The sequence below is a fragment of the Eptatretus burgeri genome, chromosome 5 (assembly GCF_056783735.1).
Source record: "Eptatretus burgeri isolate ZD-2024b chromosome 5, Ebu_testis_v1, whole genome shotgun sequence".
In the NCBI taxonomy this organism is placed as follows: Eukaryota; Metazoa; Chordata; class Myxini; order Myxiniformes; family Myxinidae; genus Eptatretus; species Eptatretus burgeri.
Genome location: NC_140965.1, coordinates 24,054,597 through 24,068,936, shown reverse-complemented (window position 1 = coordinate 24,068,936; position 14,340 = coordinate 24,054,597). Strand labels below are relative to the sequence as shown.

Here is a 14,340-nt window from a genome sequence, read left to right as displayed (position 1 = left end):
GGTGCCGCACCACAGAGCATCCCTTCCGTCCAACGTGCAGGTACCCCAAAAGAACTGCGACCTCAGCTCACCTCCCTCTCTGGCTGCGGGGGTCCTTTGCAATACACCTGGGTTTATTTTCGTCTGAGTGTGTGGTGCCGTCTTTAAGTAGAACTGTTGAAGTGTTTGATTATTGTAAATCTTGCCTGTATATCCCGCGATAAGCCTGCTCTGAGTCCTTTTGTAAGTTGATTGTAAATAAACCATTATTAGAAATGTTCCCAGTTCGTTTTCGTCTTTTCCTTCATTGGTCCAGCATGGTTCGGATCTGAGTATAGCCGGGTCTTTATCCCCGATAATCTGTTCATCCGAGCCGGTACATTCTTGGTAGATCCGCTCGGCTGCATCCGAACCGGAAAGGTAGTTGGTAGTTGGAAGAGTGATCCGGTTCGAGCAAGACGTAACGAGGGCGTGGTTCCCTGGTAGATGACACCGCGTGGTTAATTAGGTAAATTGGTTCTCGACAAAAAGATCCTACGCTATGCGGTGGAGGTATTGGCGTCCACGGTCGGTTAAGCGACCCGCCGCCTCAGGGATTTATTCGTGAGCGACGGCCTACAATTCCGGAGAGTCCGGTGGGAATCGACATAACTTTCCCCACCTAGCGGTCGTTCTCGCCACCGGACCTCCGGCCCGCAACAATATAATCGGTGTCAGATTCACCTTTTTCATGAAAAATAAATCTGTTATTATAAATGTGGAAGTTTTATTCATACTAATGCACACTTTGCATTTTCGAAATATAATAGTGCCCACCCCCTGGGGAGGTTGTGGGGGGAGGAGGGAGGGGGAGGGAGGGTACGCAATGCTGAAGGTTCGCCACGAGTGCAAAATACCCTTGCACCGGCCCAGCTGTCATAGGTTTATAAAACTCGAACTGTTGGAAAGCTAAAACCACTGTATTATGCTCCAAATCCCACGTTTTCCCTTTTCCTCCTTAAAAAACAGAAGCCATTATTATTAAATTAACATAACACTAATTTTTATTCCAAAAGTAAATCGGTTATTGGCTTTCCAAGGGTACCATTTTTAGCTCACCTGGACTAAGTCCAGGTGAGCTTATGCGATCGAGTAGTGTCCGTAGATAAGTCAGTCAATTCCCATCGTGTGCTCCCTTTTTGGCTGCGAGTTGCATCATTGGTTTGGGGCGCTGCTATGCCGCTGATGCAGTGTCCCTATTACCAGTATACTGGTGCTCATTTTGCCAACTGGAAGGATGACAGGCTGAGTCAACCCCTGATGTTAATTCAGTGGCCAACAGGGCTCGAACTCAGGACCCGATGATCCCAAGCCACCACCCTAACCGTGAAGCAAACACCAGGCTGCAATCAGTTAGTCAGTCATTGAGTCTCTTCAGTCAAACACTTCAGTCATTATCACTTGAACCAAAAACACAATTTTGGTGAAACTTGGCCACAAGCTTCATATCTGATGCCGAACGAAGGTTTATTGACCGCAACAAAACCTGGGCTCAATAACGGGTTGAAATCAGGCCAAAAACGCGAAAACAATTCCTGCCATAACCTACAGGTGGCATTGCATCAGCAGCGCAGCCATGCCCTCGGCCAAAAACATGTCCTGTAACCTGTAAAAACATGGCCTGTAAGCATGTATCGCTGTAATCAGCACTGAGAAAGCTTCCTTTTAACCAATCACGTGACCAGATTGTGTGCATGAACCAAATTTCTATGTTCTATGATGTCATTGACTGTTGCTCCTGATCCAAGTGAGCTTCAGAACCTGTGGACCTATTTTTATTATTCTACAACAGCAGGAACCCTTTTGAATAAAGCATGACACACACACACACACACACACACACACACACACACACACACACACACACACACACACACACACACGGACATACATTGAAGGACATTTTAGTAACAGAAGATTACACAATTCATCCATCCATGGGGACCATACTCTGTGCAGAGCGATGGTGCTGCCTAAGCAGTCGCCTGGGCTATTGGATACAATTCTGGATGGGTCGCCACTCCGACGCAGGACACCACCAAGCTGGTACTCATTTTGCCAACCTCAGAAGGATAACAGGCTGAATCAACCCCACCTGGTATTAATTCAACAGCCAAGCAGGATTTGAACTCAAGACTCGAGGATCCCAATCCCAATTACACAATGTTACTGTCAGATTGCTTGTAAAAAGACAGCTGACTTATTAAAAAAAAGGGTTGGGAGTGGTGGTGGAGTGGAGGTTATGCCTCCCCTGGTGTTTTGTCCATGTAAAATGCCAGTACACATGCTATGGTTGCCTCGATGTGGTTTCAGGTCAACTTGGAATTGCACGAAAATGCAACCTACAAAAGAAGGCAGCACCCTTACCCTCCCTCCCCCTCCCCTCCCCCTCCCCTCCCCCCCCCCATCACCTCTCTCCCCTCCTTCCCCCAACCAAATCGAAAAAAATTGTTTTATTTGCAATAGGAATGTACCTTTTTTGTATAACTGATTTTGTTCTATTTTATAGTTGAAGGACTAATTGCAAAGGTTTTGTGTGTTTTTAGGAGGCAAAGAGGTTCTCAATAAAGATGGACAACCTCCCCCAACACTTGAGGCTTGGCTGAGAAAGAGGGAAAACAGGTGAGGATGGAGTGCAGGATGATATTTGGGTGGTTTGTAGTCGGTGAGAGAATGTAGGTGGGTGGGTAAGTGCCAATATTAGTTAGCTATTAGCAAGCGCATTCACCATGGGAGAGTTGTGAGGTCACTGAAAATGGTGGCTTTGATATTGAAAGTGAAATATAAGTTTAGGTTTTCGAAATTAATATTGTGCTACTGGGCCATTGAAAAGGCTAATGAAACAAAAACTCGTAACTCTACACCAGTGACAGATGTAAAATAATTTTTAATGTGAAATATTTGTTCCATCCTCAGATTGTAATATTTAAACCGAGTTCTCAATATGACCTCCCCTGTATTTTATACATCTTCTTCCACACAGCATCAGGTTACACATCACTCACTCTCTGAAGGGGGTGGCTTGTGTAACTCCAGAGATAATCGGAATAACTATATCTTTCAAATCAGCAATTGCGGTTTCAACTAAAACACTCTCCCTTTGACCAGTCCCAAAAGCAAATTAATCCGATGACAAATAAAGGGATATGTAGGGAGTGGGGTGGGGAAGAATTAAGTTCTGTGACCGATAAGGTGATGAGGTAATCTTTCTTTCAATCAAGTGAGACATTCACTAGAGCGGTGGGATGCAGATTCATCTCGTTGAAACCACAGATTTTCATTATTTCTCACGCTGTACCATGTATTAAAGTTTTCAGTATGCAGAAATAACAATCTGATGTCACAGTTCCTCTTCAGTGTTAGGGTCTCCCAAAAATTAGGGACCGTAGGTTTGTGACCCATTCTATCCACACCAGATTGTGAATTTTTTTTTTTGAGAATGAAGCGATGATTACCCTCGTCGAAGAAGAGGGTATTGCATTTGGGTCTGTTTGTTACTTGGCGAAATCTTCGATTTTGTCAAGTATGTTGGTATGTTCCGTTTGTTGGTTTGTTTGTTTGTTTGTTTGTTTGTTTGTCCGGTCGTCTACAGCTCAAACGGCTGGACCAGTCGTTCTTAAATTTTTACACCTGATAGGCAATCCACCTGAGACGGTCCGCGTCCAAACCCCGTCTTAATCGGACTAAACGTCGCGATGTGACGTCACACAACGTGAAAACACATTTTTGGACATAACTCAGTGACCGGAAGTCATAGAGACTTCCGGTTGACGCCAAATTAAACTTCATTCAAATATCTAAATGATTACTAAATGCATCTTATTACAAATTACGCATAGTTTTCGCAAGCGTATGACGTCAAAGTTTTGCCTATTGACGTCATTTTTAAAAAATATTTCCACTCGCGTGCAGCCAAAACTACTGAAGCAATCGTTCTCAAATTTTAACACGTGATAGCCAATCTTGCTGAAATAGTCTGGGATCAAATCACGTCATAATCGCACTTAACGTCACGGCGTTACGTCAAAAAAGGTGAAAACAAGCTTTTGAACATAACTCAGTAACCGGAAGTCGTAGCGACTTCCTGTTGACACCAAAACAAACTTCAATGGAATATCTAAATGTTTTAAAATGCATGTTGGTACAAATTATGCACAGTTTTCGCAAGCGTATGACGTCAAAGTTTTTAGCTATTGGCGTGATTTAAAAAAAAATTCTATTCGTTCTACAGGTCACAATTCTTAACCGATTTGGATGAAATTTTAACAGCTGATAGAAATCCACAGTGCAAAAAGATCTGTGGCTTTCAGTGATGTTCAAATCAGGATCTGGATTCTGCATCACCTTATATTATCACCCATTATAAACCAATGGGGAATTTTGTGAATTACACATGGCTATTTCTCAAAGAGTTTTGCAGTTATTAAATTGAAAATTATACTGTCTATTTATGCATGTAATATTAACGTGTACAAAGTTTGATCGAAATTGACCCAAGGTCAAGGTCAGTGTCACCCAAAACATGAAAAACACACATATAAAATATACATTTTTGTTTTACAAGATATTTCAAATCTGATAACGGGATCGTAAAGCTGGTTGAAAAGCAATGTTCCGAGGTATTTTCAAATATTTTCTACGATCAGAATGAAGGCAACAAGCACCGATGATAAGTTGTTGAATGTCACATGGTGGCTTTAAATGAGTTGTGAAAATTTTCAATCTGCTGCCGTTACCATGACAACGCGCGCCTGATAATTGTTATTTGTGACGTCGCGTCATTTTATTAATGTACGAACAAATAAACACCACACATTCCATGACATTACAGCTTGGACCACCACACGGAAAGGTCAACTCATTCGCCAAGTGTTGTGCTAAGCACGATTTTTCATTTGTTTGTTTGTTTGTCTGTCTGTTTGTCCGCACAGAACTTTCATGTTTTTCTCCACAACCGCTTGTCGGATTGAGATGAAATTTTCATGATTGGAGGGACTACTCACGTGAAATGTTTTAATGATAATTATGACGTCATAAGTCACGTGGTGTGGCAACCATGTTGGAAAGATTTTGGACCTCTGTTTCTCTGAAACCGCACCAAGGAAAAAATTGAAACTTGGCACACGGCAAGTACTCCTCATGGGGAAGGTGTGATTTTTATGATGTCAGAGGTGCTTTCGTCATGACGTCATAATTGCATATGAAGAACGCTACAACTGATCAGTATGAAAAATTTTGAGGGTCATCTCAGGATAAAATGGTCCACATAAAATTTTTTGTTGACGTCGTTGGTCATTTGGCAGCCATATTGTTTTGTAAAAAAAACCCTCAAAAAATCTTCTCTGAAGTGGCTGAACAGATCGAGGCAAAACTTTACACGTATGACCACCTATACATGAGGAACAAAAGGTTCACACATATGATGTAACAGGTCACATGGTTTGGCAGCCATATTGGATTTACCCTAAAACATTTTTTTAAATCTCCAGAACAGCGAGTTAGATCGAGGGGAAACTTCACACAAATGTTCCCCAAGCATTGGGTGTACAATTTTGTTAAGGAATAATTGATAGGTTACATGGTTTGGCAGCCATATGGAATTGAAGAAATATATTAAATATTTTTTTTCTCTGGAACCGCTTAACCAATCGATGTGAAACTTCACAGTTATTATCTAGTACTGATGGTGAATACACATTTTAAATTTCAACTTGATCGGACACATAGTCTGGCAGCCATAATTATTTAATTTTTTGATCTGGGTTGTTTTTTATTTTTATTTTTTATTTTTGAATAAGGTTCACTTGGCTGTTCCTGGATGGGTTTCAGGGTGGAGGAGTAGCAGCTGAAATGTGAATCATATCCAGGTTCCTCATGACTTCATCCCTGCTTTTTGCTTGTTTCAGTTCCTTCCGATTACTCCAATGCAGGACTGTACTTATTTGGTCTTCCATTTGATTGGAATTGAATTTATTTTAATCCCATTCTAAATTCAATTGAATAATAATAGTCATGGGTCAGAGTTAGGTATTCGATGAAAGCGGGATTGCATCAAAGCAGGACGTCATGGTACCTGGTCACCCCTCTCAGTGGGATGTGTGCGTGCCTGCATGCTTGGTTACATGTGTGCGGTGCATGGGTTTGGTGAGCACACGATCCAAACTCAAACTTGCTCCTGGACCCGCGGTGCATGGTGCTGTGGAGGAGGTTATGCAGCCGTCTCGCGAATCGTGTGCTTCTGCACGTGAGGGGCAGACGTGTTGAAGCGTTGATGCCATGTGTGGAGCAGATGTGCTGCCGAATCGAAACCACATGGGACATGCCACTGAAATCCGTGCATATGTGCGAGTGAAAGGATGAGTATATTGCGGATGTGCGTGTAAAGTTAGTATGGACTGCGAGGAGGTTGGAGGAATGCGTATGGATGGGGGCATGCATGCAGGCCAGCCTTTGCCAGGTAGATTGCATGGGTTTTAATTTTTAAATGCTCCCACCCGGTTTTATATAGAACATGGCGGTTAAAAAGAAAATGCTGTTTGGGCACGTTTTATCGCCCCAGTAATGTCCTGGTACGCTCCCTTCCCTCCCCTTACGCTGCCTTGCCTTCCCTTCCTCTCTCGCTGCCTTCCCATTCCCTCACCTCATGCTGCCTTCCCCTCCCCTCATCCTGCCTTCCGACCTCACGCTGCCTTCACCTCCCCTCACACTGCCTTCACCTCCCCTCACGCTGCCTTCCCCTCCCCTCACGCTGCCTTCCCCTCCCCACATGCTGCCTTCCCCTCCCCACACGCTGCCTTCCCCTCCCCTCACGCTGCCTTCCCCTCCCCTCACGCTGCCTTCCCCTCCCCTCACGCTGTCTTCCTTTCCCTTCCCCTCATGCTATTCCCCTCCCAAACCCTCTCCACCACCATACAACTCTCCGGAGGTCGAGGTGAGGAAGGGGTGTCAAAGAATGTGCGAACTGAACAAATGAAAGCATCTTTTTTATTTTTTTATTTTTATTTTAAGCAGTCAGAACTGCTGCTTGGATCAATTCCACACTTCGTCTCAGGTTGAGATTCTCGACTCGAGAGCATATTGTATGTGTGGAAATTAAATAAAGGCACGAACAGAGGCGTGGCTTTTTTGATAATTGAAAGAAAATGGCCTTCCTTCCCGTCTCCTTCCCCGATGCTTACCTCTTTCCGAAGCCCCTCCACCCCCCCCCCCCCACAGACGTCTCGGGGCGGTGTCCAGGCATTGTTTAGTATGACCTGTTTGAACGTGCTGTTTTGATGTACCTAATTTTGTTCAATCCGGTACTAATGCCGGTAGAAGGGGACCATTCCCTCTCCACCCCTTGCTTTCCCTCAAGTCCCCCTCTCAAGCGCATGTCCAGAACACGATGTCCAGGTTTTGGAGCTATGGAACACATGCGTGCGCGCGCGCACACACACACACACACACACTTGGAAGAGTGGGCACAGCATGTCCAACATGGAGTGACCTGGTCTGAATCCAAATTGGTGATCTGAAAGGCCGTTGGAGAAAAGGAAGGAAGGAAGGAAGCTCGAGTGTAGTGATTGTGGAAACCATCTCGTTGCTTCAGACAGAAGTTTGGAATTCCACACGGGCCTGGGCTTTTAAAGTTTGACGATTTTGCAAGTTGTGATTTAAAAAAAAATCACGAAGGGAATTTCCTTGAGTTGTTGCTTTGTCTTTTTCAAGTTCTGGAGTGTGTGTGCATGCCTGCTGTTTATTGAAAGTGGTGAAAAAACCTAGTTGGTGTTCAATTCCTTTTCACTTTCTCTTTGTTTTCAGGAATTTTACCCGAGATGCAGTTACTTTACCTGGAGGTCTCCCCCCATTGGCTGAACTTCCACCATCATTACTTCCACCACCATGTGAAGGCTGGGATCCAGCATCCACTACTTCCTGGGGTCTGTCTGCATTGCCATTACCAGGAATATCAGTCCTCCAGTCTGCGTACCCCTCTGTACCTTAATTACAGGGATTTTTTTGATGGTTGCCATGCTAGTCTCAACACCTCTCTTTTATTCACAGAGAGCAAATAAGCGTCCAGGCAAAACTAATTTCTTATTCGATTCTGTTCAGTTATTACAAGCCCAAGAACAAGCGTCAAGACTCGTCGCTACATCGGCTACATGATGATTTTGTGAGCTGTCTCGGCTCTGTTGTAATGTTTTCCCATTTAGCACACCTGCCATAGAGCCAAATAAAACTGGATTCTGTAACTATGTCCCTCAGCCCTGCATCTCAAAGCGTTTTCCAAGGACATTAATGACCACACACACACAAAAACAAACTCATGTCAGAACAGCTGTACACACAACGACACAGAGTTTATAATGTAATCTGCTGGCACATCTACAAAAACTTTGATATCCCAGTTCCACAAAATTTGGGGGAACATGAACCAAAAGTAATGACTGAAAACATGGAAGTACTGACCGCTCACATATGACCTCCCATTGAGCGTGAACATCGAAAACAAAGCGTTGCAACCAGATAGCATACTGAGGTACAAAAAAGAGAAGAAGGCATTGCTGATTGAGGTGTTAATAACAATGATTTTTGGACTAAATGATGCAGAAATAAAGAAAATTACCAAACACCAAGACCTCAAGAATGAAATGAGAAGATCCTGGAAGCTGAAGAATGCCAAAGTTGTACCAGTGATAGCTGGACCTCCAGGAATAATGACAAAGAACCTCACAGAGATATTTAACATACAGGCAATACCCCTGGGTGCTCACTTGGGAGTGGCTGGATAAGATAATCAGGCAACCACTAGTAGGTATGGATGAACCACAAAATATATAATGGAGAAGAAAGTAAATACCTTTGGATTTATTTTTAAATGCCATGAATAAACCTTGGTACATCGCAGGTGATAAAGGTTGCAGTCAAGTTTCATCGAAATTGTTTGTGTGGCTTCAAAAAAGAAGGCAAATACATATTGGGGGGGGGCAACAACCCCCCTCCCTTCCCCCCCCCCCCCCGTAGAACCCCTTCGACCCCAACTTTATTTAATGTCATGAACAAACTTTAGTTCATCATGGGTGGTGAAGATGGTGGTCAAGTTTCATTGGAATTGTATGTGTAGTTTTGGAGAAGAAAGCAGACGTACTTTGGGGGGCAACCCCCTTAAATCCCCTTTGAGCCAGATTTTCCTAATGTCGTGAAGAAACTTTGGTACGTCTTGGGTGATGAAGGTGTCGTGAAGTTTCATCGGAATTGTGTGCATCGTTTGAGAAGAAAGCAAATACCTCTTTGGGGAGGTAACTCACTCCACCCCCTCCCAACCCCCCCCGCCAACCCCATAAACTCCCTCTGTAGACCCCTGCAGACCCCGTTTTTTATTTTTAATGCCATCACGGGTGATGAAGGTTGTGGTCAAATTTCATTGAAATCGTATGTGTAGTTTCTGAGAAGAAGTTGCAAGTATTTGTGGACGGACAACGTGCCATCCCATAAACTCCCCAGAACCACTTTACAGGTGAACTAGAAACCATCCCTGAGATTATTATTTCAAACGAACTACAGTTGTAAGCTGTCCAACGCTCAGCGGCGATCCTGAAGAAAACCCTCGGCACAAAACTTTGAGAACACAAAACTTCACAGCTTGGTCTGTGAATTAGTGGAAGGTGGATGCTTTGAGCATGCCCTGGGAGGACTCCATTCCACATTCTGAAACCCACATATGTAGATACCAATCAACGACACACACACACACACACACACACACACACACACACACACACACACACACACACACACCTGAGTAATATCTGTCTCACCTCCCGACACCCACCCACCACACGTGGACACCACACGACATGACACTTGGCCAATATCGGCAATTTTTTGGAATCGGCAGGTTGGAGTCAGTGTGATTACCAACTACAGTACGTACTGTTTCCAACCCAAAAACTTTGAGTAGCTTTCACCGAAAAACAAAGTTACATTCATGTAGACTTTTCAAGGATATGATCACAAACATTAATCTTTATAAACAGCTGTGTATGAAGGATGGAATAAAAACATTGGCTCGGTAATTTAGAAAATACATTAATGCGGCAATCGGCTCAGAAATCGGGCGTTATGAAATATATTTTGCTTTGAAACTCACAAAGAGAAACCATGCAACCTTTATAAAGCAAATCCGATAACCAAATGCTTTAGAAACAGGCGCGAGGACAAAGGAAAACCTGAAAGAACCTCCATGTGATACGGGATGAAACTTTGCCACCATGGTACCCGTAACAGGCATGGCATGTCCACACATCCGCAGAGAGTCCGTAAGATCCAAATCTACCCATATGTACCACGTCCGTGTGTGTTGTATGCGTACCTCTACTTTGTAGTAACTGTCGACTGTACATCCTGATCAGGACACGAACTGTATTGTACAGCTCGGTGAGTGGTTTAAGCACTCAAGCACTCCAACGGAACGCCTGACTTGGCAAGCGATTACCAATTGCCCTCAATACAACTATGCACCCGGAAACGCCCATGCAATGTAACAAATCAACACTTTCTTGGGGATTGTGAACTGCTGATACTTTCAAATCTGGAGTTTACATTTTGTAATAATCCTTAGTTAAAGAGATTTTCTCGGTTATTTATATGCACAAATGAAATAAAGCCACAAACGCTGGCGTCTCCAGGCGTTTATAAGCATTGCTATATACCCAGCAATTCGTAGCTACGATGAGCAGGTATTCGATAACATGAGAGGAAAATGAAGAAAAAAACTTTATCATTAAGAAATCGTTGTGGCTTGTTCCAAGTCAAAGCATGTTTGATAAGGCCAAACAATATGGCGGCTTCAGACTCCCGTGGGGTAACCCAGGAAATGCCTTAAAACCCCAGACAGTGAGGTGGCCAAGGATCGCCTGATGAAGGATATAATTAAATTAGGCCACGAGTTATCTTCAGAAGGGGTGTTTTAATTAACTCAAACACCCAATTTTTACTCTTGCACTTCCTTGGAGTTTTCTTAGTATGCATGTGAAGTTTCAGGCTGCTAGGTTTTATAGCTGAGGAGTTATGGAGGAGAGACATAATGACACACACACACACACACACACACACACACACACACACACACACACACACACACACACACACACACACACACACACACACACACACACACACTCTGCCTCTTTTTTTTGATCACTGTCCGTAACTTGATCAAGCAATTATTTTGAACCCCCGATGTCACAGGGCTATCAACTGGTCCATTTGCTACAGTGGTACTTATTGATGCCTGCTCTATGGCACGACCTCACTTGATGCTCCCTGTGGTGGTGGTGTACTCACCATCACTGGAACATAGGGTGGTGGAGGTGGTGGCCAATCGAGTTAATTCTAATTTTACACATAATCCTTAACAACTTGCTTTGCCGTTACGTTACGTTACGTTACGTTACGGTCTTCTGTACTTTTACTCAGACCATGCAAACAAGCTCTCTTGGTCTCCAACATACTCGTTTTCACATCGCGAGACTTTCACACACTCACTTCATTTTCTTATCTCGCTTCTCGATTCTGAACCATAAGTGTTTAGCACGTCCAAAACATAAACCGTATATGATTCATATACACATCCATCCAAAACATAAACCATACACGATTCAAACATGGCACACGAAAACTATTTCATCAACATGTAAAACATTCCACCAGTGAGATTCCAGACAATACCACCACAATGCAAAAACTGTTTCTTCAACAAGCAGGTACAACAAACTGCAAAATTCAAGCCAGTTCCCCCAATATCCTCAACACATTCCAAGCTTATACAATTCACAATGAACTTCTAGCACACACATATAGGAAATCAATCATACCTTGTTCTATATATACATATATACACATCTGGACTCACCCTCTGTGCCTTGAGGATTTTATCCTCGTTTGAGGGTCACAGCAGAGAGTACACCCGTGGGGTCTTTCACCAACAGGGGGTGGGGATCACCAGTGCATTCTCTTACCCACTTGCCTCTTTCACCCATGGGATTGGGAGTATTTTACCCCATCCTGCATGCACACAGGATTAACCTGGACTACCCAGTGGGGTCTTTCACCCACAGGATAAGGGTATCCACTCTAATCTGGCCCTTAAAAGTTGGAGCTCTGAACACCACCAATTTCTTTGGAGCGTGCTACCCGGTAAAAAGAGGGACAGTGCATTTAGACCGCAGTGAGGACAAGCACTGGAAATAGGGGATGTTTTCAAAACAGGCTTCCCCCCCCACCTTAGATCTTAGGTGCTCAGTGCTAGCCATCACCCAATCGCAGCCCACCAACCTCTCCTCCTCCGGGGTTGACACTCCGACCTGGCTAGCCAATTAATGTCGAAGAAACCAATCTCCAACTCAGGACCGATGTAACAGAGCTCAAATCTTTATTACATGTACATGGAAAAGGGAACAACCCTTCTAATATGTTTGCCCTCAAAGCATGGTTTTAAAACAGATTTGAAGAGGAAAGGAGGGAGGTTAAAGGGGAGAAGATATATTGTATTTCTTGTCAAAATACTATTTAGAATACTAAAATAAAAGAGATACATATACTGTTAATTGGATTCAATAATAAGCAGCATAATACTTTTAATAATCAGTGTTAAGCAAGTACATGTAAAAAGTTCATCAGAAATAGCAGTGCATATGAGTTTTAAAAACAAAAGCAGGCACTTTAAACAAATTATATGAAATGTGAGTGTGTGAATGTCTAATTGCAAAATGTCGAATGCAATTTCACTTTGACAGTGGTTACAGGAATGTTGCAGTGTTGGGGTCCGAATACAGCGAAGGTCTGAAGTGATATGTTGAAGAATGGTGGGAGGTTTAAATAGGAAATAGGACGCATATGCGAATGAGCTGCTTGTGTGCATGCTTGCATGAAGGAGAGGTCGTGTGTGTGAAGTAGAGTAAAATAAAATACATAAGAGAGTAAGAATGGGATATAAGACCTGCCTAAAAGCCCCTGCAACGCATCCTGTACCATATACCCACTAGACATGAGGGAAGGACTATCTAAAACGGATTCGAATTACATAACTGTCTCGGTACTGCTATATGTTGTGTGCCTTAGCCTTGGGGGAGTGCCGGCTTCGCAGAACTGCAACAATATTAATATTCGGCAGTTGCTGCAAATGAAGAGTACATAAACAGCACACACGGACGTGGTGCAAGTGGGTACAAATGATTCCGTGGAGGTGTGTGCATGCCTGGATACTTGGTTTTGCGTGTGCAGTGTGTGGGCATGCGGTCCAAACTTGCACCCGGGCTCGTGGTGTGTGGAGCTGTGGAGGAGGTTGCGCAGCCATCTCGCGAAGCATGTGCTTCTGCACGCGGGTAGCACCCATACTGCGGTGCAGAAACCAGCAGGGAGCGGACGTGCTGTGGCCCCGAAGCCATGCGGGATGTGCCGTGTAGTGTGATTTGGGGGAAATCCATGCACGTTTGTGAGTGAAGAGTATATCGCCGGTGAGCATGCACAGTTAATATGGACCGCGAGGAGGTTGGAGGAGGTTAATATAAGGACTGATGGATAAGCTTTGCTGTTAAACCAGCTTCCCCAGAGTGTAGCATATACGAATCCGATTCGGAGTGAGCCAAGTGGAGGGGTGCTAAGCTCGCTGCATGTGTGAGCATGCATTCAGGCAGGCCTTTGCTAGGTAGACAGTGTGGGTTTTAATTTTTAAATGCCCCTGCCCGGTTTTATGTGGAACACGGTGGTTAAAAAGAAAATGTTGCTGTTTGTGCACGTTTCATCGCCTTGGTCATGCATTGGTACACTGCCTTCCCTCCCCCTCCCCTCACGCTACCTTCCCTTCCCTCCCCTCATGCTGCCTTCCCTTTCCCTCTCCCTCATGCTGCCTTCCCTTCTCCTCCCTTCACGCTTTCCATGCAATTCTCCGGAGGTCAAGGAGATGGAGTGTCAAAGAGTGTGTGAATTGGACAAAGGAACGCTTTATTTTTTTTAGCAGTTGGAACTCTCATCAGAAGTACAAGAATTAAAGGATTTGAATGTGATAAAATCGAATGATGTATTCAGAAACCCTCATTTCATGCATAGCAAAAAATTGGGATGTTCAAAAGATGTTTTGGAGATCTCACTGAAGAAAAAGTTTATGTTTTAACCCCTTCATAAGATTGGCCCTCAAATATGGATCCATTTATGGTATGTAATGTATTTTGCGAAACATCATTTTTGGTACAGCACATGGCTGCAGGTTTGCTTCATTGTTGGGAGCATGACTGTGCTGCTGATGCAGTGCCCCCTGTAATTTTCACCAGGGGGCCGGCG

At 43.9% G+C, this 14,340-nt stretch overlaps 1 protein-coding gene and 1 long non-coding RNA gene across 3 annotated transcripts in view; one reads left to right on the top strand and one right to left on the bottom strand.

Annotated features, from left to right (window-relative positions):
• The window catches only part of ZMAT5 (zinc finger matrin-type 5), a 28,957-nt gene extending 20,705 nt beyond the window's left edge, over positions 1 to 8,252 (top strand). For both annotated transcript variants that reach the window (XM_085881115.1, XM_085881114.1), the window contains 2 exons: positions 2,565 to 2,640; positions 7,819 to 8,252. In XM_085881115.1, the coding sequence (XP_085737241.1) occupies positions 2,565 to 2,640; positions 7,819 to 8,002 (260 nt within the window). In that variant the 3' untranslated portion in view covers positions 8,003 to 8,252. The remainder of the gene's footprint in view (positions 1 to 2,564; positions 2,641 to 7,818) is intronic.
• The window catches only part of LOC147026073 (uncharacterized), a 390,674-nt gene that overhangs the window by 289,824 nt on the left and 86,510 nt on the right, over positions 1 to 14,340 (bottom strand). The gene's annotated exons all lie outside the window — the stretch shown is intronic.